The sequence below is a fragment of the Silene latifolia genome, chromosome 3, assembly GCF_048544455.1.
Source record: "Silene latifolia isolate original U9 population chromosome 3, ASM4854445v1, whole genome shotgun sequence".
NCBI classification, from domain to species: Eukaryota; Viridiplantae; Streptophyta; class Magnoliopsida; order Caryophyllales; family Caryophyllaceae; genus Silene; species Silene latifolia.
The window spans coordinates 2,025,449-2,050,346 of record NC_133528.1 but is presented as its reverse complement, the minus strand read 5'-3'; the positions used below and the strand labels follow the sequence as shown (position 1 = coordinate 2,050,346).

At 37.0% G+C, this 24,898-nt stretch overlaps 4 protein-coding genes across 5 annotated transcripts; 2 read left to right on the top strand and 2 right to left on the bottom strand.

Moving 5' to 3' along the window:
• The first annotated feature begins 1,396 nt into the window (after positions 1–1,396).
• On the top strand, positions 1,397–4,305 carry LOC141646695 (uncharacterized). Its single transcript, XM_074454601.1, has 2 exons — positions 1,397–1,545; positions 3,162–4,305. Exon 2 carries the CDS (start codon positions 3,246–3,248, stop codon positions 4,053–4,055), a length of 810 nt encoding a protein of 269 aa, XP_074310702.1. The 5' UTR covers positions 1,397–1,545; positions 3,162–3,245; the 3' UTR covers positions 4,056–4,305.
• A 660-nt stretch (positions 4,306–4,965) lies between these two features.
• On the bottom strand, positions 4,966–11,712 carry LOC141646694 (uncharacterized). Its single transcript, XM_074454600.1, has 8 exons — positions 10,505–11,712; positions 9,992–10,076; positions 9,432–9,528; positions 9,272–9,335; positions 9,135–9,191; positions 6,221–6,258; positions 6,045–6,126; positions 4,966–5,561 (listed from the first exon to the last, which is right to left on the bottom strand). Exons 1-8 carry the CDS (start codon positions 11,561–11,563, stop codon positions 5,472–5,474), a joined length of 1,572 nt encoding a protein of 523 aa, XP_074310701.1. The 5' UTR covers positions 11,564–11,712; the 3' UTR covers positions 4,966–5,471.
• A 3,012-nt stretch (positions 11,713–14,724) lies between these two features.
• LOC141646693 (ras-related protein RHN1) lies at positions 14,725–20,812 on the top strand. 2 transcript variants are annotated; one of them, XM_074454599.1, is made up of 8 exons: positions 14,725–14,910; positions 14,993–15,070; positions 15,173–15,340; positions 16,603–16,651; positions 16,804–16,877; positions 19,183–19,276; positions 20,014–20,144; positions 20,500–20,812. In XM_074454599.1, the coding sequence occupies exons 1-7, from the start codon at positions 14,872–14,874 to the stop codon at positions 20,112–20,114; spliced, it is 603 nt and encodes a 200-aa protein (XP_074310700.1). In that variant the 5' UTR covers positions 14,725–14,871; the 3' UTR covers positions 20,115–20,144; positions 20,500–20,812. The 2 variants fall into 2 exon arrangements, with proteins under 2 accessions (XP_074310700.1, XP_074310698.1); XM_074454597.1 differs by having other exon boundaries at positions 14,751–14,910; positions 20,487–20,812.
• Positions 20,813–20,989: 177 nt separating this feature from the next.
• LOC141646692 (trans-cinnamate:CoA ligase, peroxisomal-like) lies at positions 20,990–23,686 on the bottom strand. Its single transcript, XM_074454596.1, has 2 exons — positions 23,414–23,686; positions 20,990–22,689 (listed from the first exon to the last, which is right to left on the bottom strand). The coding sequence occupies exons 1-2, from the start codon at positions 23,609–23,611 to the stop codon at positions 21,112–21,114; spliced, it is 1,776 nt and encodes a 591-aa protein (XP_074310697.1). The 5' UTR covers positions 23,612–23,686; the 3' UTR covers positions 20,990–21,111.
• Between the last annotated feature and the right edge of the window lie 1,212 nt (positions 23,687–24,898).

Sequence of the window (24,898 nt, the reverse complement as noted above, 5' to 3'; positions counted from 1 at the left end):
CAAACAACATATTAGGTGAAATTAGTAGATTCCGGCTTAAATAGTAGTTTGACCAATCAATCTACAAATTTCATGTGTTTGGTTAATCGCATATTCATATAGCATATTGGCCGGAATCTACTGTTTTTGGATATGCTGCTAATAACAGCATAATAGCATACTAGTATAGATCCCGCGCGAATGCGCGGTTTTTTAGACAGAAATATTAGAGAATTTAACAGTTACACTACTGGTTTAATTTCATTTGAAATTTAACTATAAAATTTACTATTATAAATGTTTTATATTTAGAGGTAGGAACTCAATTACAATAGGTGGATAATATTATAACTTGAAAAAAAAATATATTAAGAGGTGGAATAGAGAAGGTTCAACAGGTTTACTCCTAATAAAATTGTTTCTTTTACTGAAACCATTTTGTTCACTTTATTTCAAAAAAAAAATGTAGTTGCATCACTATATCCACTAAAGGTATAATATAAGTGTAAACTAATGACATTAGTAATACAATTAGATAAGATATGCGTTGTAATAATTATACTTATGTGCTTCGTATTTGTTAAATAACAAAATAACCAAAATTTAAATGTTCGCGTAGTACGGCGAAAAGATAGATATATTAAGTGAAAGTGAAAGAAATAAATATATAATCCGTAAGTTTTTCATTTTAGAAGTAAAAATATACATGAATACTACATAAGTTTGTATCAAAAGACAGAATAATATAATTTTTTAGAATGAAAATGTTTGCTAAAATAACTATACGTACGTACCCATCATGTTAAGTTTTAAAAATAATAACAGTAAAATATTACGTATAATTAGTGCAATTTCATTTATGATAAAATCAGAATATCTTATTAATACTTAATAGTCTATGCAAATTGAAAAATATATTATATCTTTTTAAAACGGAATAGATATATTTATTGTTTGGAAAGTATGACCCATTTATAGATATGATATAGTGAAGTCTAATTATAGACTAAATCATTTAGGCGGAAAAATTTTAGTAACCTTTTATTCTTTTAGTATAAGGGGGATTGAGTTCATACATAAAAATGCTAGACTTGTCATATAATCTGCTAGTTTCCAAACACGTTTTCTTAATTCTACTAATTTAATATGATGGTCAAACCTGACCAGTGATTAAGCAACCATATACAGATTGATGGTCATATCTTTTTCACGAATGAATTACTTCACTCGATTAACATATTTCAAAATAAGAAAAATATACATCGTTTTACATAAAATTAACAATCTATTAATGTTAATCTACGAGTACCATTTACCAAACATTTTTTTTGCTAATTCTGTTAATTAAAAATATTAGTCACACTTTTGTTAAAATATACTTTCTATAATACAAACAGTAATCCGCTGATTATCAAACGGGGTCGTAGACCCGATATTAGTCGGTGACCCTAACATTGTTCTATTATTACTATGCATAAACCTCTTGTTCTTTCAAGTTCCTCCCCAATTCATATTTTTTCCCAGTTCCATCACTGCGATTGAAGATCCTTCACCAGATTCCTCCTTGTATGTAATCATTTCTTCAATTTTTTGATTTTGATTTTGATTTTTCCCTTCCCCCTAATTTTTCCTATTGTTTCTTCTACTATCTTTATTTAATTAGCAGATTAATTAGTTGAAACTCAACCCTAATTGAATGATTGCGATTAAAGATTCATCTTTTGTTGCGGTAATGTTAGAACCCTTGCTTGATTAGCAATCTATGACATTTTTGCCCAAGTACTGTACAAATTAGGGTTCGTAGATCTGGTATCTTGTACAGTAATTGTTAGTGTTCTGGAGAATACTGTAGGTTTTTTAAAACCCTAGCTTTTTAATTTTGTCCTATTTCCTAAAGCGTACCGAGCCCTTTTGGTCTCTGAGGTAATTTGGTTGATAGGAGAAGCATTCTGTTCACTTAGTATTAGTATTTGTTTAGGTTGTTTAAGATTGTTGGGAGTCCTTGTTAGGGCATGCTTGGATGGGGGTAATCGTTACGGGGTAATGTAACAAAACAAAAGTAAAGTGAGTAGGTCTCCTGAGAGACGGTCTCTTAATAAGTTTATTAATAGACTATTTTACAATTTTAAGAAAAAGTGGTACTAAACCTAATAAAATAGGTACAAATCATGATTAAAGATAAAATGGGTACATTTATTATGTAAATAGGTACAAAATTACTATGTTACGATCAAGTGATCAACAACAGAAGGGTCACAGAATACAAATAAAAGGGTAAAGAAGTCTGGTCTCTCAATAACTTATTGAAAGACCGTCTCTCCCAAGTTGTAGTGAAGTAAAGTAGGAGATAGTGGTGAGACAATCGGGTGTGATTTGGTTGTTAGGAGCAGCATTCTGTTCAGTTGGTAAATGTTTTAGGTTGTCGAAGATTGTTGACAATTCTTGTTAGGGCTGGCTTGGATTGGAGGTAATTAACTAATTTTTACGGGGTAGTGGAATAAAAAACGAAGAAAAGTAGAAAGTAGCGGTAGTGGTGGTGGATAGGGGAAGGGGAAGGAGATGAACATACTATTCAATAAAGGGCTAATAGTGACCGATCTCCCTGTAGGGTAATGTTTTACCCTCAAATGAGAGTAAGATTAACAAGCTTCCCGCCACCTCTTCGTCCTCCTGTCACCACTCCCTATCTTTCATTCACCATCATTAGGGTTTTAGTATAGAACATTGGTAGTAAAATGCATTTGTAGATCTGGTTTTTTGTAGGTTCTAGTGTACTAGACTACTAGAGAATGCTTGTAGGTTTTTAAAACCCTAGCTTCTAATCTTGCCTAGGGCATGAGATTGGAGGACGTGTGTGCCGCATCTCGACCTATTGGTTAGGGCACTTCATTTTTAATCTTATGACACCCTCAATATGTGGAGAAGACCTTAGTATATTTTTGATTTTGTTTTACTTATTGTTATATGTTGAATTTGGTTTTTGTTAAATGACACCCTCCGTATCTATTACGATTAGGTTTAGCCAATATTATCGTAGTTTGTGCTTGATGAATGTTATCATTTTTTGAGTAAATGAAATCTTCGTGTTAGTTGCTGCGGCTAGAGTTAGCTATGTTCTCTGCAACATCTCGTTGAAGCTCCTTTTTCATAATTATATAATTATTGCTATTATAATTTTGCAGGTTTGAGAAAAGTGGGTGTTTAGTGCCTGCTATCTGAGTGCACAAGAAACAGATTCAGTGTGAGATAAGAAAACAGAATAATCGATGTCGAGTAAAAAGGAAGAGAAAGGAGCAGCCGATAGAATTAAGGCTGCAGCCTTGTCGGCCGCAACTAAGGGCATGAGCCGAGCTCAAGCTGAGAGAGCCGCGACAGCTGCAGCCAGGAATGTGAATGCTTATGGGCAGAAAGAAGAGGGGCCTAGCAGATGGCAAGAAAGGAAAGAGTTGAAGAGGCAGATGTACATGATGAGTACTGAAAAGCCTGTGAATTTGGGTGTGAAGAAGGAACGAAGTTCCAATGCCCTTTCCAGTGGAGTTCCATGCCAAAAGTGTCTCCAGTTAGGGCATTGGACCTACGAGTGCAAGAATGAAAGGGTTTATGTCCCACGTCCCTCAAGGACCCAACTCCTCAAGAACCCTAAACTAAGGCAAAAAATGACACCTACTTATTATCCTGAGGATGACCTCGAGGAAAATCCTGATGTGCAGAAGGAACGGGAGGAGAAAGAGCATAAGGGTGTGAAAAAGGGTAAGAAGAGTAAGAGGAAACGGAATAAAAGGAAACATCAATCAGATACCGAATCTACGTCAGAATCCAATTCTGATAGCCGGTCCTCGTCAGATACTGGGTCGGATTACTCATCAGACGAGAGTGCTTCCAGTGACAGCTCATCATCTGAGTCAGAAGACACAAGTAGGAAAAGGAAAAGCAGTAAGAAGCAAAAGGGAAGCCGTAAGAAGAAGTACAGCTCATCGTCCGAATCATCTGAATATGACTCAAGTTCTGATTCTGACTCTGATTCTGATTCTCGGAGAAGTCGGAAAAAGAGTAAGAAGCACAGCCGTAGGCGCTAGAGAAGGTCGCTGTCTAGCTTTGGGCTATTTCCTCCAATCAAAAAAGCAGGTTTCTCTAGAATGCTTCATGTGTGTGTTTTTATGATTCACCTACTTTTAACTCCATTATTTCTATTGTGTTTTCACTTTTCTGCTGTACTCTGGATGTATTTTGTTTAAGATTGTTTTAGTTGAAATCAGAATATCACTTTTTTCCCTGAATGGGATTACTTTCATCTAAAGGTCCATTGGAGTTGTAACTCTTACAAAATCAGCTCGTCTCGTTATGATTAAAATCTAAATGGCTCGGTCCCTTGACCAAAACATCAGGAACTGAATTCTTTAGAAGTGATGTTAGCTTTAGCAGTTTAGCGCATCTCAATTAATCGTGGAAGTGACGGAAACTTGTTCTGTTCCATAGGGTCTGGTCCGCCGCTGGTGGTTAACTAATTTGTCAAGTCTTCCACAGACAGCCGACTGTGGTTATATGCACGATTTTTTCACATTATATCATTCTCACTTTTGATTTCTCCAAGGGTTATCCTCGAGAACCTTCCCAATTGAGACTCCTTCCCTATTCTATCTTGCCAGGTTGCTACATAAAATTTGTAAAACCGACTTTATGGTCTAATTGCTTGGGTTTATCGCTTGACGCTTATGCAATGTTACTATTTTCTGTGCCACAGATATACACCACTGAATTATGTCAAATGTTCGTCGATGTGATTAGAACTCTGCAATTTTGATCAAATTGTACTTGCAGTAGACAGTTTACGAGCAGGTACCTTGTTACGATCAGATTCGGAATTTCAATCAGAAAGATTAATGAAAGAATACAACGATGAGGCGCACTTGCACAGTAAATAGCAGGAGAACAAAACGTGCTCTCACAATTGGAAAACCGGTGGACAATGAGGATAGACAGAAACAATTCGAAGAAAGTCCTCTGTTCCCCTTTTTTCTGGTGGGAATTCAGAAAAGCTAAGCTAACATAGCACACAGTATGCGAGCATTTCACTACAATGCGAACAATTATCCATATACTACAATTATGAATAATCAAGTTTACCGATGATGGGCAATGCTGCATGGGTCTCACCATTCAACGGCTCATACAAGGCATATCGGTACTAGTAATAGATTACTCACATTTGCCAATAACGGAGTACATTTGACGTGTAGCTGAACTCTTACTCCACTTTTGGGGCAATATAGTGCCTGTAAGCCCAAGATTTGAAAGGACCAAAATTTTTACATGGATTTCAATAAACATTCCAGCAAATGAGCCAGCTCAACAAATTCCATCATCGGTACTGAGCAACATGCAGTTGACAATGATGGGCGAATGTCTCAACTCAAGTAATAGTACACGACCCTTAGCCTCAGTTGATGTCTTTGTTCAGGAAAGTCTACTTCTCAAGCCGAGCCAGAGGAAGATCAAAAGGCAGATATAAACCTTTGAATTTTTGACTGAGCTTTTTCCTTTTCCTCTGGTCCATCGAGATCCCCGATATAATCATGATATTCCTGAGGTCACAAAAAACCAAGTCTTAATTTCAGGAGATACTATAATCAAACCATAAACTATAGCTATACTAGCACTTAACGATAGGCTGACCTTGGAAAATTTTGCTAAAGTAAAAACACGAAAGAGAAAAAACAAAACAAAAAAACACTAATTGCACGTTAACCACCTAAAGGCAAGTATGTAACTTAATCTCTATATCCTGGTGTTTAAGAATTGAGATCTAATCTCGTTTTGGGCCTTGATCAAGAAAGTGATCCTCATAACAAATCGAAAATGCAGCAGATACCGCCTCAAGCTGCAGTGGCGGTAACCTTTAAAACAACGATAAATTGAGATGTGATTCAGTGTTGCAGAAATATAGAACCATTATATACATATAAACAAGGAAAGAGACATATAAATGTCTGCTTTGCCCTAGAAAAATAAATAAATACACAACCTAAACTATCCCGGCAAGCATAAAATATAAAATAAATCCTAACCTGGAGTATATCCTTTACATCATTCTTTGTAAGTTTATGTTGCTTGAGCAAAAGTTCAATCCTAGCTCTTATCTGTGGGTGTCTGCAGATAGATGCCAGAGTCATAAACAAGGAAGATATAAAAAGTAAATTATGACCACTTTATTTTATAGCACAAAAATATTAAGAGGACTTACTCAGAAGACCAAAGATTCCCCAGAATGACAGCAATCAGCTGCAATTAATGGAATAGCGCGTTAAGAAAAAGAAAAGTGTAGATGATTCACGTAGGAAAACCATTTAACTGAATGACACATACATTGTAAAATCAAAACAATCTCCCCAGAAGTTTATCAGAATGAAAAATGAATTTCTTAAATCTTGAGTTACTAAGTACTCCATACACATGTCACTAGGCGGAAATGTTACCCAAGGCGCTGGCATGAAGTGTAGTTACTACACCATAACAACTTCAAGTCATGAACTCACGATATCAAATCAAGAAGTGACACCAAACTGCGACCAAGTTATAAGCTCTCCAAATCAATAAAACCACAGGCCAATCTTTTTTATTCTTTCTGCCTCTTGATTGTAACTAGACCACATTTGCCAAAAGCACCCTTATAGTTCAGATAAGTGGCAATATAGCTAGGTAATAGTCAGGACTTCAGCGACATAGACAAGTTATATAAGTATTCGAAGAACATCAACATCTTGTAAGATGTTGGAGGATGACATCGAAATGCTCTCTTTTCTCAACGGAGCTAGTAGCCAATAAGCAGAGGAAACTCCTATGAATATTAGATTATACTAAAGGGGGAAAAAGATGTAATTAACCATCTATACTTAACCAATAAAAGGACTACTAATATACATTCATACAACATGTGTGTGCACGTGCGTGTAATAATTTTTTCAACAAGCTCCAGCTGAACTACTACAGTAAGCCAATAGCATATATGGTCTAAACGCTCAAAGTAGTTTTAACATATAGGATTAGGGTATTCATAACTACATGGACAATGGACATACGAAAAGAAAATGGCTCTTTGAATGTATTTGCAAAAACTCCGATCTCATTTTTACATTAGCAGAAAATAAGCAACGAATATTGACGCCTTGACACTTAGTTGACAGTATAGAACATTATTTTTTTCTCAGTGATTTGCTGACGAGTGACATGCTATGACTTGTTGCAATTTGTTTAACAAAGCACTTGTAGAAGAAAAATCAATGGACACTTTCAATAGAACTTTAGACAATTATCATTCGTTATATACACAAGAGTTTTTTGTCAAAAACTACCTTATATTTAGGGGTATTTGTAAAAAAAACTACCTTATATTATGGGTTATTCTACGTGGTAACCTTGTGTTTTTTTGAATTCTAGCTGGTAACCCTTCATTTTTCAACCACCCACATGGTAACCCTGAACTTATCAAAAAAAGTTCTTCGTGACCCCCAACTTTTATTCCGTTAAAAAACTCCGTTAGTTTGCATGTTTATTGGGACTTGGGCTTGTTTTTTAGAGTTCAAATGCTTAAATGGCCAACAAACTATGGTCTTCTCAACTCAATTAAATAAATATACCCCAAATTTTCCTAACAAATAATTATATTCTAAGTGTGGTAAGACTTAAGAGTCTAATTCATAATCTTTTTATTATCATTATTATTATTATCATCATTTTTATTGTTTAACAAAGAATATTAAAGTAGTAAAAATACCGATCCACATCTTACCTTTGTTTTTTTTTTTTATAAAAATAAAAATAATATAATATCAATTATAATCTAATATAATTTATAACAAAAACAAAAGTAAGATGTGTTTCAATACATTTACTACTTTAATATTCTTTGTTAAGCAATAAAAATGATGATAATAATAAGAATGATAATAAAAATGTTATGAATTATACTCTTAACACACCGATAATATAATTATTTGTTAGCAAAATTCGTGGTTTATTTATTTTAATTGAGTTGAGAAAACCATAGTTACTTGTTCATTTAAGCATTTGAAGTGTAAAAGACAAGCCCAAGTCTCGATAAACATTCAAACTAACGGAGTTTTTTAACGGAATAAAAGTTGAGGGTCATGGAGAACCTTTTTTCATAAGTTCAGGGTTACCATGTGGGTATACCATGTGGGTAGTTGAAAAACGAAGGGTTACCAGCTAGAATTCAGAAAAACACAGGGTTACTACGTAGAATAACCCTTATATTATTTTTCTTGTTTTAGACTACCTTTGTTTTCTCATTTTTTGGTCAAAAACTACCTACGCTGAAAATATGGCGAGATTTGGTCGATTTAGTGACATTAACCTATCTCACATGACTTTCTTAACATCAAACAACAATGATCAACTGCGTCCAAACCAAAATTTAACTTCAGATAAGCAAAATTAATAAATTTCACATTTCAATAATAACTACAAACATCTACTAAAGTTTAGCGTAAGTACTTTATGACTTCCCAAAATCGGGCCTTAGTAAGATTAAAACATAAAAGAGTCATGTGAGATATGTTAAAGCCGGAAAATAGACCAAATATGTCTAGATTCTTAGCGTAGGTAGTTATTGACCAAAAATAAAGAAAACAAAGGTAGTTGAAAACAAAAATAATAATATAAGGTAGTATTTTTACAAATACACCTAAATATAAGGTAGTTTTTGACAAAAAACTCTATACACAAGGAAAAAAGAAGAGAAGCTGGAATTAATGTTGCCTATCATATACTTCTTAAATCATACTTCCTCCATTCAACTCCACTCTACTTATTTGTATTTTGCACAAATATTAAGAAGAGTGGGTTGGGTGGAAAATATTGTAAATAAATAATGGGGTATAATGTAATTAAGTGGGGTATGAGTGAAAAAGGGTGGAGTTTGATGTAGAAGTAGTGGGGTATGAGTGGCAAATATTGTAAATAAGTAATGGGGTATGAGGACAAAATGGTCATTTGACATTCCTTTTTAGGAAATAGGTAGAGTGGAATTGAATGGATGAAAAAGGAAAGATGGTAGAGTGGAGTTGAATGGAGGAAGTACAAACTATCTAACATTCAAATAAAATGAACAGATTAGAATGATGATGAAATATTTCTACCTGGAGAGTAAAGAGACCAGAATCCAGCTTCCTACTGTATTTTTCTTCCTCGTCCAACTGCAAAAATTTCAGCAATTTGAGTATATAAATTTATTTACATAAAGAATCACTATCAGCGCCAAGTCTCGTGAGTTAACCTCAAAATCGTCAAGGTCAATATTGTTCAAGCGTTCAGTCTCTGCTTTTACTCTATCAGAATACCTACAGAAAACATATTTGTCACGTGAATACACCGGAAGGTGGAAGTTCCTAGTTAATCTATAACACATCATCCAAACGCTTTGGCAAAAGAATTACCTGACATAAAGTTCCATAAGTCTGTCTATTTTCTCACATTCATTTTCCACAAACTTGTTCAACAATCTCTCTCTTCTAGATCCCCTCAATATCCCAGCTGGAAAAGCAACGCAATATTCAAAAACTCATTATGCTAGATATGCAAGCAACACTAACATGGCTACAGGGAATACTAATCTTAACAGCAAGCAGCTGAGCAATAGTACAATTAAAAATTCTATGGAACTATGAACCAGATAGCGAGCATATTTTTGGATTGCATGAAAACTATTAACCAGATAGCGATCCTAATTTTTGTTCTTTCTAGGATGGGGAGACGAGGGTGGTGAAAGGAGGCAATTTAGGAGACGAGCAACTTCAGATTAAAACGTCTCACAAAGGCATTCAGGTAGTACACCAGGGATCAAACAAGATGCTAAAATAAACCTTCATTTTTTCTTGCGCGCCATTTATACTGAACATTCAAAATGGTACACTAATGCCAGTTTAGTCTCAGAAAAGCTAAACATCATATAAGAGCTCAAAATCTACTTCTCAACAATATGGTCTTCCCTACTTACCAAATAACGCCGAAATCACTGAAATGATCCTCTCTTCTAGCTCCTCCTGGTATCGCTCTCCTTTATGCTTCTTGCTTGTTGGTATCTAAAAACCAAAACAATACAAACACACAATATATCTCAGCAATGCACATTAACAAAGCTCGTAAACTACTCCTAACATAAAAATGGACAGAACCCATAAAGGCAACAAAGGGACAATAGGACTTGCCTTACCCATAAAGGCAACAAACGCGGTTTTCAACCCCAAAACATCAACAAACGATATATCTCAGCAATGCACATTAACAAAGCTCGTAAACTACTCTTAACATAAAAATGAACAGAACCCATAAAGGCAACAAAGGGACAATAGGACTTGCCTTACCCATAAAGGCAACAAACGCGGTTTTCAACCCCAAAACATCAACAAACGATATATCTCAGCAATGCACATTAACAAAGCTCGTAAACTACTCTTAACATAAAAATGAACAGAACCCATAAAGGCAACAAAGGGACAATAGGACTTGCCTTACCCATAAAGGCAACAAACGCGGTTTTCAACCCCAAAACATCAACAAACCGCTCACAAGCCGGAGGATACTTAGTAAGAGCAAAATCAAGAGTCCTAATAGCCGAACCATACGCTAATTTCCTCTGCTTCATAATAATAATCATCAATTCAACCCCTTCGGCTTTCACAAACCGTTCCTTATTCTCCAACGGCATTACCAAACAACACATACAATCAAACAAATTCTCCAACATTTCCTCCTCCTCAGAACTCTTAGGATCCTTACTCTTATACATCGAAATCGCTTGCAAAACAACATCAACACCATTCATCTGCCCTAACCGTTTCTGATTAACACTACTATTCTGCAACAAAATTGCTAAAATCTCAGACGCATACTGTTTATTCCCATCAAATTCCCTAACCTTAATCTTCCCTAACAACCACCTCATTAACTTCGTCTTTTCGCAAACGATTTCCGCAACAGCGGGTTTCACCTCAATCAAATTCTCAATAATACCTAAGGTAACATGAACAGCACTTGCTTCATCAGGATCAGAATCATTCAATCGCAATAAATTCTGAATCAACAATTCCAAACAATTATTCTCCACTAAACAATCAACCAAAACCCTAGCGGAATCCTCATTATCATCTAACACATCTTCATCCGTCAAATCCTGCAATAAATTAACAACATCAACAGCAATATCGACATTATCGTGATTCAATAATCCGATAATTGAGGGAACTGAGTTTAAATTAACGAGTTCGGGATAAAGATCGGGTGCGGCGGCGAGGAGTTTGAGCTTGAGGAGTTCTTCATGGAGTTCAACCTCGGAATCGGCGAATTTGTCGGGAGTGTCAGGGTATTTGAGACGAGCTTCGATGTTGTCGCGAAGACGGCGTTCGAAGGCGAGGACGAGTTTTTTTAGGGTTTTTAGGTCTAGGGTTTCGATTGTTGGCTGGGATTGGGATTTTTCTAGGGCTTCTAGGAGGGAGAGGTCGACGGTGGTTGGAGCGGTGGTTGTGGTGGTGGGGGAGTCTTCACGGCGGCGTTTGAGGGAGGAAGACATTGTTGTAGGGTGAATGTGGGTAGAGCGGGTGCAGTGTGAGCAACGTAGTGAGAACTGAGACCTAGTGATGACAATGGAGCCGGTCGGTTAGGACGGAGGTATAGTGGATACTCAGTTTTCAAGTCTGAGAGATGGGATTGTCTTTCATTTAAGGTTTTGTTTGGTTGTCATGGCGGAATTAATCTCCCGTTAATTTCAAAAACACGTGAATTAGTTAATTCATGTGAATTACTAAAAAGACGTTTGGTTGACATGTAGGAATTGAATGGACACAGGAATTTCAAACTACCTAGGGGGACCTAGGTAATCAAACTCCTCCATTATGGAGGAGTTTGCAATTCCTGGGAAAAAAAAATCATGGGATTTTGGGTAACCAAACATCTTCATTTTTTCTAATTCATGGGATTTTTGAATTTACCCACATTTCTAGTGGCAATCAAACGATACCAAAGTTGTCGACGATCCTAGGAAAATACTTGCATTTTCCGAGAGGACGTCCTTCTTACACTTCCTTCTTCTTTTGAGTGTAAGGAGGATGCTAAATTGATAAGTATTTTCCATGATCCTACGCTTTTTAATGTGACTTTCGTAACACTTTTGTTGTTAATCGTAGTTCGTGGTTCATAGTGACTCTTTGTCAATCTAGTGGTTGAGATGGATGTATTGTGAGTTGTGACAATAGATCACAAGTTCGAAACTCCATCCATGTATATTGTACTGACCTTGTGTCTCATTTGAAACCAAAAAAAAGAAATTATATTTTATGCTCATTTCATATGTAGGTGTTTTATTAGTTGTGATACTTTTTGAACTTGAAATTATAAAATGATCTTATAATAAATTTATTTTTGAGTTACTCATATCTTTTAGGAGACTTACTCAATGAATAGTAGGTTCATTTTTTATTTTTTTTAGAAAAACACTCCAAGGGCATATTAAATAAGCAGCAAATCAGCGATTACAGCATTGTTCGCAATTGTAGGTAGGACATTCGACCACACACTACGACCCACAATTCTAAGAAATAAATGAGCTAAAGCATGAGCTACACTGTTATTAACTCTATTAGTATAAGACCAAACAATTCATTGAAACGAATTTGCCAAAGACAAGATATCGTTTAAAACTAAATGAAAAATACTCCTTCCTTTATTCTTCTTCTCCAGCGCGCCGATAACTTGGATGCAATCACTCTTGACAACCACATAAGAATGTCCTATCCTCGCAACTTCCTCAAGGCCCTCCAGCACGGCAACCTCTTCCGCAATATGTGGCTCCCACACCTCCTTCCACGCACCTTACACACCCCACAACACCCTCCCTGGCTCGTCCCTACACACAACTCCCACACCCACTTCCTCGCCCTCTTTCACGCCTGCATCAATGTTCACCTTCACTACAACACCTTCCCTGACTGTTTTCGGTCTCCCGCCTTTTTTTCCCGTCGCCAATTTTGCGAATGTGGATGCAACCGCCTTCTTTTGTCGCCCTTATCGTGTTTTCTTGTAGTGCTTCACAAACCCCTCCGATGCCGCAACCCAACCAGCTATTCCTCCCTCCACCACACCCGCAATCCCCTGCCTTCCCCTAGCATCCCGCTCCCCACCTTCCATTTCCTCGATGAATAGTAGGTTCTAGATTTGAATATCCCTCTTTCAAGTATTGTAATGATGATATCGAGGGTTTATAATTTATTTGACACCTTGGAAAAAAAATATAGGTTCAATATAAAGTTGTCAGACTTTATAGCCTGGAATCGTGGATATATGTGGATCTTGGAATATTATATTGAGTGATTCGTTTATATTACTCTAATAAAATGGATTCTCCTTTTTTTTTTTAGATTAAAATCGGTTTAGTATAGTAAAATTCATGAATGTAAATTAGGTTTGGAATAAGTATGTATCTAGACAAAAAGTCTGCCATGTGACTTTAGGTCAAAAATCGCGATCCAAGGTAAAGTGTTAGATTGCGAGTATAGATTTTGATTGGCTAAATCTGTTTTAGAGTTAGGTGATTATCACTCATAATCAAGTAGAATTGGGCTTAGGCGTGTGATAGTCTACTGATCTAGACACACTTCTTCACCCCTTTAAATTCACTGTATGCATCTATGTTTTTTAATTTCATTTTCAGTTTCAAGTAATCTATAAGATTATTTCAAGCGTGTCGAATGTAAGATATGATGTTTAATTTAAGATACTTTTTGGGGTTTTAGAAAACGTACTGCTATTTCGTACTTTTAATGTTTACTGCTATAAGTCTTGTACTGTCGGATATGTTTCTTTAGAAGGTGCTAGTCAATCAATCCACTCCATACCACAAACTTTGCTATCACTTTTTGCTTGCATGCGAATACAAATTGTTGCCTTCAATTACTCTCAAGCAAACATGTGTGTAATGAACGTTGATAATTGAGACTAGGATTCCGACATGTAACATGAGATCGTTAAGAAAGCATTAGTGGGCGATCCCTAACTAATGCTTGTCCCTCAAACTTGCATTCTTATCGTGAAATTACAAGGGTGTGCTTTACGTTACACCTCAAAATACCAGACCATGAAATTAAGCAAAGTCATGTTAAACTTTCCTCCTAAGAGTGTTTTAGGTAAAAATGGCAGTAGGTAGGGTTGGCCCCGGGCCAGTCCCCCGGCTTAAAAAGATAATTTACATGACACATAGTCACAGTCTAACAGACACATGAAAATGGTGTATGTGTCGCGATGTGCTTTATTTTTGAGATTATTAGTGTTGGCATGACATAAGCACGATGGACTGAGCTGTGTTATTTTTGTTTTTTTGGTGTGCCAGTGGGCTGAGCTAACCCACTGTGCCAGCCTATAAACCGTTAGTGGGCCGTGTCAAGCTGGTTTTCTAATTGAAAACAACGACCTTGACACGACACACAACCTACGAAGTACTGCACTGGCTAGACCTCGCCAAACCCGTATCGTGTCAAAATGGATAATGGACCTTGTTAATACGTGCCCGTGCCCGTGCCCGTGCCCGTGCCCGTCTCTAGCTCTCTTGGAGACTAGGATACTTGGACGGACTTTAAAACTTAAAAATTAAACGGACGCAACGTATACAACATTTTACTTGCACCGATACTTGGACCTTAAATCGTGACCGTGACTCCACTACGCGCACAACTACAAGTCCTACAACTCTCACCAAACACAATCATCATCAATTCCATCAACAACAACAAACTAACCCCATTATATAAACACAACAACAAAAAGTCATCCCTTCCTTCACGAAACTTTCCCCTTTCATCTATTCTCAATTTCTTCATTTCTTCATCAATGGCGACCGTTGCTCACAACAATCTCAACGCTAAACTCGTAATTCTCCCTATCTCTCCACCGATCTCCCTAATTATCACTTAATTACACTTAATTTCGTTCTAATTCGATTTTTTTGCAGGTTCTTCTCGGTGATATGGGAGCTGGTAAATCCAGTTTAGTTCTTCGCTTCGTCAAAGGTCAATTCGTTGAATTTCAGGTTATTTCTAGGGTTTTTACTTTCTACGTCATCAATTTATCAATTAAAAGTGATTTTTGTTAAAATTGACTGAATTTTGGGGGAAAACGGTGAATGACGTAGGAATCGACGATCGGAGCGGCGTTTTTCTCGCAGACGTTAGCGGTTAATGATGCGACGGTGAAATTTGAGATTTGGGATACTGCTGGTCAAGAGCGGTATCATAGTTTGGCTCCTATGTATTATCGTGGCGCGGCTGCTGCGATTATTGTTTTCGATGTTACTAGTCTGGTATATATATTTCAGTTTGCTATCTTATGTGTAATGTTCTTGTTTAGATGTTTGATTTGATTGTTGAGTTAGCACTGTAGAATTCAGGATATGTTAGGGAATAGTCTTGTGTGAGACCGTTGTAGGTATAACGTTCATGTTTAGATAGTTGATCTGATTGCTGAGCTTAGGACGGTTGGATTTAGGGTAAATTGCATGTTGCATGTGATAGATATGATAACTATTAGTGTTGTGTAAGATCGTTGTAGAACTGTAGGTAATACAACTAAGTCACGGAACTATTATCAATTTAGGATGTAATATGAGACGAGACCGTTGTACTGTATAATCATTTTTGACGTTACTGGTCTGGTATAACTATTAGTGTTGTGTGAGATCGTTGTAGACCTGCAGGTAATACAACTAAGTCATGAGTCCTATTATCAATTTAGGATGTAACATGAGACGAGACCGTTGTGCTGTATAATAACATTACCAGTCTGGTATAATAAGTTTTTTATCTTATATGTAATGTTCTTGTTTAAATGGTTGATCTGATTGTTGAGTTAGGACTGCAGAATTCAGGTTTTAGTAGCATGCTGCATGCTGATATGGTAGTGATTAGTCTTGTGTGAGATCGTTGTAGGTATAATGTTCGTGTTTAAATAGTTGATTAGATTGTTGAAGTTAGGACTGTAGAATTTAGGGTAACTTGAATGTTGCATGTGATTGATATGATAACTGTTAGTGTTGTGTGAGATCGTTGCCAGTAATACAACTAAGTCACGAGTCCTATTATCAATTTAGGATGTAACATGAGACGAGACCGTTGTACTGTATAATTTTTATGGTGTCAATTGTTCAATCCTTTCTATTCTATATTCATCACCTATTAACTCTAAGATTATTTCGTCACTCTCATTAGTTTTCAGCTGCAGTTGTGCCTAGTGTTGACACTTGTTGCTATAGACAGATGATTGAGTGGTTTTCCCCCCTCTTTCCTCACTCTAAAGTCTAAATTTGGCAGTAATCGTCCCTTATAGTGCAGACTTTCCAATCCCAGGCTGTAGCTTTTGTTGTTAACGAGAGTGTGTAATTGAAGTCCCAAGTTTTTTGAGAGGGCTACCAGAATTGTACTTTACTGCATGTTGTTTCTATCTTGGTGATGTAATTGCCTTAAAAAAATGTTTTCGAGTAGTTATCTAGTCATCTAGAGATATCAATCTTATTACTTTTGTATGGATGGTGTTACTCATACGGTCTCTGATTGTGAAATGTTTCAGGACTCATTTGCTCGTGCTAAAAAGTGGGTTCAGGAGCTTCAGAAGCAAGGTGCGTAGGCAATGGACTCATTTCATATCTGCTTTTAAAATTTTATTCCCTTTTCAGTGACGTGAAACATTCTATCGCACTCTGAAGTCTCAAATTGGTTTTGCCGTCCTGGTTTTTGAGCTTTATGGCTTTGTTTACATTATGGTATGCAGGAAATCCAAACATGGTGATGGCACTAGCAGGGAATAAAGCGGACTTAGAAGAAAGGAGGGCTGTAACAGCAGAGGTAAATACTGCACTTGTCTTGAAAGTTGAAACCTGTTGCTTTTGTGTAATATCTGGTTTATGTTTTTCTCTCTTTATTTGTTTATTTTTATTTATTTTCTGTAGCTTGAAACAGCCTCTGTGTGTGTGTCTATCTTTTGTTTTCTAATGGGTGTGAATTGGGCCATAGGTTATTATAATAATTTAGATGTTATTGGCCTTCTAATTTGCTGTGACGAGTAGCAATTTTATATCCTTTCTATTAATCGGCAGAAAGTCTAGAAACTATAGATATTCTTGACCTGCCTACTTGTTAATCTTCTGTGGGTGTCAGTATCATTGTTGATTTCTGTTGCAGTTGAAAGAAAGCCAATCTGCTTATGTACTTAGTTAGTTTTGATTTGTGAAGCCTATTTTACATTGGGGGGGTTTGGTCTAACCGTAAGTTCACAAGTACTCCAATTGTTTTAACTTGCTCTTTCCGAGGAGGTATTGTTTGCATCAAACAAATCAAGGTGCTATTCAATTTAACAGCAGGCTATTGTATAAGTTTATATATAAGCCATAAGAGCGTTTTTCGTCAGCTTGGTCAAGTTGCCGATTATTACGAGAAATAACTTTGAGTATAGTTTTAGGCTTACTCCCCTATGATGCATGGATCACATTAAACGACTTAGCTGTGATATCTTGCGAGATTGCTGAAATAATAGTCGATAATATGGCCAAGCCAATAAAACCCCCTTGTCTGCTAATAAATGCTTGAGAAGGAGAAACTACCTTCTATCTGAGTTGCTTTAAATGAAAATAGTGGAATTCATGTTTTCAAGGATGCTGTTAGTATCTTGTTTGCATTAGATTTAGCCACTTGGCTCCTTAAAGACCTCTTTTGTAGTATTTGTTTAAGAACTGTGTGCTTGTTTTGCTGTCTTTTTCACGATGTTCTTTTTTAATCCCTTATTAATGTTGATAGTTACGGAACTCTTTTGAACCCCCCTTTTACAAGCATTGTCCAAACATTACGCTTGGACATTTGATCATTAATTAATTTTTCTTTTGTTTCGAAGCAATGGTCTTTCACTACTTCCGTCAGTTGTGAGCCTTTTTGGTGTCTGACTTTATGGACACTTGTGTGAGTTGTGTCTCTTCTTTAGAGGTGGTTTTGTGAGTCATTGGCTTCCATCCTCATTCAGGATGAGGTTGTTTGGTCCTCCCATATAGGAGGTAGTTTGGCACCCTTATAGGATCAATCTAATTTTCTTTCTTTATCCAACAAAAATTCAAGTTTGTAAATAAATATTGAGTCTCATTGCTCGAGACACACATTCGCCTCTCCACAGTTAGCAATTAGCACTCGTAGCTTTTGTGCACCTCTCACTTTTCAAAACCAAAGATCTAAGTGCTTTTGTGACGTTGGAAGACATAGGAAGTGAATTCGTAGGCATTGCTGTTAAGGGTGATTTCTTGGCTGAAAATTAGTAATACAAGTAGAACTTTTCACATGGAGGAAGATGCTTATTTTTATGTTGTTCTGACTCGGCTGCAAGTGTCAGACACGAGAGAAGCAACTATTTCTGAAAACTTTTCGTATTTTTAGCCTAAAATGAAGGGGTTGTGTTGGAAAGAGTGGAGATACGTGACATGCAATTGAAGTGAAGTGTCGAAGTAACATGCTTATCTACCCCTTCTATGGAAAATTCATATGAAATTGGATGAATATTTTTCCCTTGTGATTGGAAGTATGTGGAATAATTCCATATTTCCAATGGAGCCAAAGATTCATTACTCTTTGGTTTTGGATTATGATGGAATAAAGCAAAATGGCTCACTAAAGTGGCTACGCTTCTTTTTCTTGTGAAGTAGTGGTCCTTCGATGCAGTTCTCGACGCAATTTTCATCTTGGGTCATTCGGAAACAGCCTCTTTGTGTTGCTAACACAAGGGTAAGGCTGCGTACATCCGACCCCCCCTTACCCCGCAATTTGCGGGAGCCATTGAGGCACTGGGGTAATGTTGTTGTTGTTGTTGTTGTTGTATTGGAAGTATGTGGAACTTTGTTTTGAACTATACAGACCGTAGATTGGAAATTTGTATGATTTGATCTGGTATCTGACTATTCGGTTATTAACCAACTTTTTTGTCCTACACGGAAATTGATTTCGGGTGTCCAGACACATCTTGCATAGTTGCATGTAGCTGTCTTGTCAATGAACTATTCATGGGTTTGATTTCCTTACTGTGGCTAACTGGCTATCACAAACACTAAGCTCTGAAGATCTTTATGATGCAATGGAAGTATCATATAAATGTGAGTGGTTTGTTCTTTTGCAGGAGGCTCGTACATATGCTGAGGAAAATGGTCTTTTTTTCATGGAAACATCAGCAAAAACAGCTCAGAATGTTAATGAGATATTCCATGAAATAGGTGCATTGCTAATTCTTCTATGCTTCCAATACCGTTCCGATTGTTTTACCTAATTGAGCAAATTACTCTGTTAAAGGTGGATGGATTTGATGGGTTAGATAACTGTTCATATATCACTGGTTGTAAAGCTAATCAATCAGCTGGTTTTGTACGGATTGTCAGTTTTCTGTTAATTTTTGTGTAAAGGTCTGCTGGATGCTGTGATGAATAATCACTCAGGTAGTGTAGGTAGTTTTTGAAGGAAAAAATCTTCACTCTAGGAGTTTAGGCAGAGCAACCAACATAACATTGTAGGAGTCTAGGAGGAATTATTTTTATCTTAGCGTATATGCTCATTAGCTGAGCCACGGATACTTTCTCTGGTTGGATGGATACCTTGACTCCTGATTTTTGTTTTTTCATACCGCCTGCCAGTGTTGAAGTGCTTATATTTTACTTGTCATCGTGTTCACTTGTTTATAGTTTCTGGTTCATATTCCTCCTGGAATAAATTAAAGAGACTCACTAAACTCTCTATGCTTCATTAGTAAAGCGTCAATTCATTTTACAACACATTTTTCGTTTTGGGTCATATGAGAAACTTCTTTGCATATTTAACGCATTGGCAAGGACGAGTATTTCCGGTCTCACATTACCTTGCAATATACGGGAATTACCAAGGCATTGGAGTAATGTTGTTATTGCTGTTGCTGCGCTTTTATATCTTTAACTCTGATACATTCTACTGTGCTACACAGCAAAAAAATTACCGAGGGCCCAGCCTCCACAGAATCCTGCTGGGATGGTTCTAGTTGACAGGCAGGCAGATGGAGCCAGAGCGTCATCATGCTGTTCCTAATTCCTAACTACTCTGCGACCTGCCCTTCATGTACGTTGTTAATACTGTGAAAATCCCTCGTTTGAATGATTGAATGTCCTACAGTATAAAATTCTTCATGCAGATTGCTAAATTATTTGAGGCTCTTACATATTGGTTATATGACTTGCATGACCTAAATTATTTGAGGCTCTTACATATTGGTTATATGACTTATATGACCTATTACTAAGGCAAGGCAGAAAAGCAATTTCGGAATACAAGCCTATGTTAGTAAAGTCGGAAATTCTCATGAATAAAAAAAAAAGGAAAGTGGTCTTAATCTCGGACATTCCGATCATTTGTTTTCTATCTTGCTCCTACTTGTATGGTGACATATTAAGCAAGCTTCAGTTCTTTTGCGCAGGGTTAGATGTCTTCAGACAAGAGAAGGTGCCAAGAACTCCTGGCTGTCGCTGTCGTTGAACTGATAAAATGTGCGTAGTTTTTGCATCCGTATCTTGTAATATTGTAAATTAAGTAGCGATTGATTGATGTTTATTTCTACACTAAGTACATCATTGCTGCTTTCTTGGGTGTATAAAGATGTATCATGATTCATGAATCCCCTTTGGTTGCTGTAGAAATCTTATTTGCCTTATTGGTTGCCGAACATACAGCTGACAATCGAGGCATTCAGGTCTGTTTTCGTTTGATCATATCATGATTTCCTTTGGGTCCAGTAGAGTTTGTGATAATTAATTGTCTAGTAAGTGGTTGAGTCGAATCATTACCGGGTTACAGGTCATCTTGGGTATCATTCTGTTTGGGTGGGGTTGAGACTTGAGACATTTTGAATTGTATTGACTGTTTTGTTGGTTAGTCCTCAGTTTGGTTGGTTTTGTGACGTTCAATTTTTTGGAGATAAACCCGAGAATTAATGCACAATCTTGGCATTCACGAGTAATTACACAAATCTTGTTTCAGAAAAAGACTAAACACACGAGCTTAAATTACAATATGAGCTTAAGTTACAGTTCTATAAGCGTGACATGGTGATTGTTTGATTCTGATCTTTTGAACTTTGAACCCCAATCTTCTTAGCAATGGCTCTCAATATCGGCTTTTGAACTTTACCTGTAGAAGTCTTCGGCAGGTCCTTCACAAACACAACCTTCTTAGGTACCATGTAATGTGTAAGGTTGCTTCGACAATGTGTTAGTATGTCTTGCTCCGTCACAATCTTACTATGTGACTTTTTAACCACGAAAGCACAAGGGCTTTCTCCCCACCGCGGGTGGGACATAGCAACAACCGCCACCTCGGCCACTTCTGAATGTCGGAAAATCACTCCTTCCACCTCCACACTACTAATATTCTCACCACCAGATATAATTACGTCTTTCAACCTATCCTTTATTTCTACATAACCATCGGGGTGAATTACACCCACGTCACCCGTGTGGAACCACCCGCCCTCAAATGCTTTCGACGTTCCTTTCTCGTCTTTGAAGTATCCTTTCATAATACCACTACCGCGAATTACTATTTCACCCCTTGTTTTACCGTCGCGTGCAACACTTTCATTTGATTTTATGTCCTTCACGTCTATATCCTCCACATTAAGTACACTAATCCCTTGCCTCGCTTTTAACCGTGACTTATCCTCTCGCGGCAAATCATCCCACTTGGTTTGCCACTCGCACACTAATGCGGGCCCTGTGGCCTCAGTGAGCCCAAAAGCGTGTACCACATTGAACCCTAGCCCCTCCATCTCCTCCAAAAGTGTGGCCGGTGGAGGAGCCCCACCTGTCAGGACTTGAACCCTCGACCTCAGTTCAACATGTTTTGCTTCACGAATCATGTTGAAGACAATTGGCGCACAACACATGTGCGTCACGCCATGTAATGCAATGCTATTGTAAATTTCGGACGCAGTTGTCTTACGGATACATACGTTGGTCCCACCCCGGGCCGCAATCCCCCAAGTGAAAGTCCATCCATTGCAATGAAACATAGGTAATGACCACAAGTACACCGGTTCAGTCCCCATCTCCCAACCTAGGATCATGCTTAGGGTGCTCAAGTACGCGCCACGGTGACTATAAACGACCCCTTTTGGTGCCGATGTTGTACCCGACGTGTAATTTAACGCGATTGGGTCCCACTCATCGACAATCTTTGATTCAATAAACTCCGAATTCCCTAACAAAATAAGTTGTTCATAGTCCAACTTGTGACTATTCTCAAGGTTTAACGGGTGATAGTCGATATTGGACAAAGGGATGGCCGATTCATTAACAAAATCGCGTACACCTGAACCAAGCTCGTTATTGTAAGAAGGATACCCGATTTCATTAATGATAATTACCGAGGGTAGTTTGAAGTTCCTGCTTTTGGCACATTTTGGGTCGTTTTTGAGAAGAGTAAAGGCTTCACAAGCCTTGGATACGTACTCATAATCGATAAAAACAATCTTGGCCTCGGAATGGAAGAGAATTGTTTTGATAGAGCTCGCGTCAAGCATGGTGTTGACCGTGTTTAGGACGGCTCCGGCCATGGGTACCGCGAAATGCATCTCGTACATGGCTGGTATGTTAGGTGCTAACACTGATACCTGAAATTTTCAACAAGGCACGAAACTTAGTATCGTACATACAACGCTATCAGACCTTATAATCTCTCTGTCCCAATCTAGATTTCGAGCATGTCCACAAATACTATCCTACAACCAGTTGTATAATAGCATTATACAACTGCATCAAAGTTATCGAGCTCTCACACAAAGTTGTTGAGTTATTTTACAAGCTATTGAGCTATTTTACGAAGTTATTGAGCTTAATAATTATTCTGTTAAGCTCAACAACTTTGTACTATAGCTCAATAATTTTGTTAATAGAACTCGACAACTTTGTAACAAAGCTCAACAATATTGAATAAGTTGTATATACAACCAGTTGTATAATACATTAACTGGAGCATGTCACCCTCGGGTGGATTGCATGGTTTGCAGGCTATTACATATAGGTAGCGGTTGCGGGTCCCAGACATAAAAAAAAAACATAATATTGTACATACTCCCTCCTATTCAGGGTTTTCTTCCCTATTTCCATATTCAGTTATTCGGGTTTTCTTCCCTATTTCCTTTTTTGGGTTGATTTGTGTGGTCCAAATTCAATGGCATGTGGGGTAGTGTGATTTGTGTGGTCCAAATTGATTTCCTTATTTTTTGGGTAAAAAGTAAAGGGGAAGAATATAGTGAATAGGAGGGAGTACAATACTATAACAAGTTAACAACACTATAAGACCGTCTTACAATAACTTATCGACATTGGACTCACCACATCATTCTTTCCAACACCAAGAGACACAAGGGATGAAGCGAGACGACGACAACGGACATAAGTCTGACGCCAAGTGAACCTTGCCTGACCATAGATGATAGAAGTACGATCAGCATAAAACATAGAAGCTCTCTTAAGGAATGTGATGGGAGTTAAAGGAGTGTAGTTTGCATCACACTTGTTCAATTTGTCCATTTTTTTTTGTTGTTTTACAAAAATGTGACTCCCTTCGTCCCGGTCAAATGTTATCTATTTCCACTTTGTGGTGTATCAATCAATTGTATATATTTATATATTTTGTAAGTTTTAGATAAGTGGGCAAATGGATACTCGAAATTGACAGGTGAGCATGTAAAAAATAATAGATAACAAATAATCGGGACAGACGGAGTATAAAGGGAAGAAATATAATGCTAGAGAAAATAAAGAGAAGAAATTAAGACACTTATTTAGTTGTGGTAAGCTAGTAAAGGTATGTTCTTTCTATATATAGACAACTAATTCCTCAAAGATTAAGGACTAATAATGGACTAATTGACTAATGGTAAAAAATGTTGATAAAAGTCAAGTCCATATTCAACTATTAATAAAGGGATTTGGAAAATTACATGGAAAAAATATGGAAATTACTATCACAACAATCAATTAGGATCCTTTTCATTTCTTAAACGAAATAGAGGGTCGATTTTTCCTTATTGCTTAAGTTCCAAAACATGGAAAAAGATATGGAAATTACTATCAATCAATTAGGATCCTTTCCATTTCTTAACGAAATGGAGGGTCAATTTTCTCTTAACGCTCAAGATTACATTCAACAACAATCTGATGGTCCAGGTATTTTACCGAAGAATAATGGAAATGGCAATGAAAAAACAAATAAAATACTCCGTATCATATTATCTCGTAAGAGGAAATAGATCATTTATTTGTTTTAGACTTTTAGTAAATGGAGAGGATCAAAATTCAACAATAACATATTAGTATGGTGGACATATTACTATTTGGTCATCATCACCCATTGCATCTTATTTTTGAGTTTTAGTTTTCTTCTTGTAGAATAATTATCCTTGACATTTTTGACATTAAAAAGGCTTTGAACTATCGTGGAAGGTGTGAATTCAAGGATAAGGTATACCTTAGGGTTTTATATATCATTTTCCTAACATTTAAATGTTTGAACCAAAGTTGGTTGGTGTGAGTGGTAAGGGCTCTCATCTCTTAAACAAGTGGTCAGGGGTTCGATTCCTGATTCTTGCGAATGAAAAAGCCAAACTTGGGAGGGGTCAACCCATTAAATTGCCTTGACCGAAGGGGAAGGAGATTGATTCAATTTGTCGGTAGGGATCTCCTTGGTCAACACAAAAAAAAAAAAAAAAAAAAAAAACATTCAAATGTTTGACTATTAGACCTTGAATTCAAGATATTTTTATATTAGGGAAGAAATAGGTCGAATAACAATTCAATTCATGTCACCGGAAATAA

Excerpts from the sequence above, each read along its gene's own strand:
- LOC141646695 (XM_074454601.1), top strand. The coding sequence starts at position 3,246 with ATGTCGAGTAAAAAGGAAGAGAAAGGAGCAGCCGATAGAATTAAGGCT.
- LOC141646694 (XM_074454600.1), bottom strand. The coding sequence starts at position 11,563 with ATGTCTTCCTCCCTCAAACGCCGCCGTGAAGACTCCCCCACCACCACA. Across the intron at positions 9,336-9,431 it reads CTTATGGAACTTTATGTCAG|GTATTCTGATAGAGTAAAAG; the intron begins GTAATTCTTTTG and ends TGTTTTCTGTAG. Across the intron at positions 5,562-6,044 it reads ATGTAAAGGATATACTCCAG|GAATATCATGATTATATCGG; the intron begins GTTAGGATTTAT and ends TTGTGACCTCAG.
- LOC141646693 (XM_074454599.1), top strand. The coding sequence starts at position 14,872 with ATGGCGACCGTTGCTCACAACAATCTCAACGCTAAACTC. Across the intron at positions 15,071-15,172 it reads GTCAATTCGTTGAATTTCAG|GAATCGACGATCGGAGCGGC; the intron begins GTTATTTCTAGG and ends TGAATGACGTAG. Across the intron at positions 16,878-19,182 it reads GGAGGGCTGTAACAGCAGAG|GAGGCTCGTACATATGCTGA; the intron begins GTAAATACTGCA and ends GTTCTTTTGCAG.
- LOC141646692 (XM_074454596.1), bottom strand. The coding sequence starts at position 23,611 with ATGGACAAATTGAACAAGTGTGATGCAAACTACACTCCTTTAACTCCC. Across the intron at positions 22,690-23,413 it reads GTGTTGGAAAGAATGATGTG|GTATCAGTGTTAGCACCTAA; the intron begins GTGAGTCCAATG and ends TGAAAATTTCAG.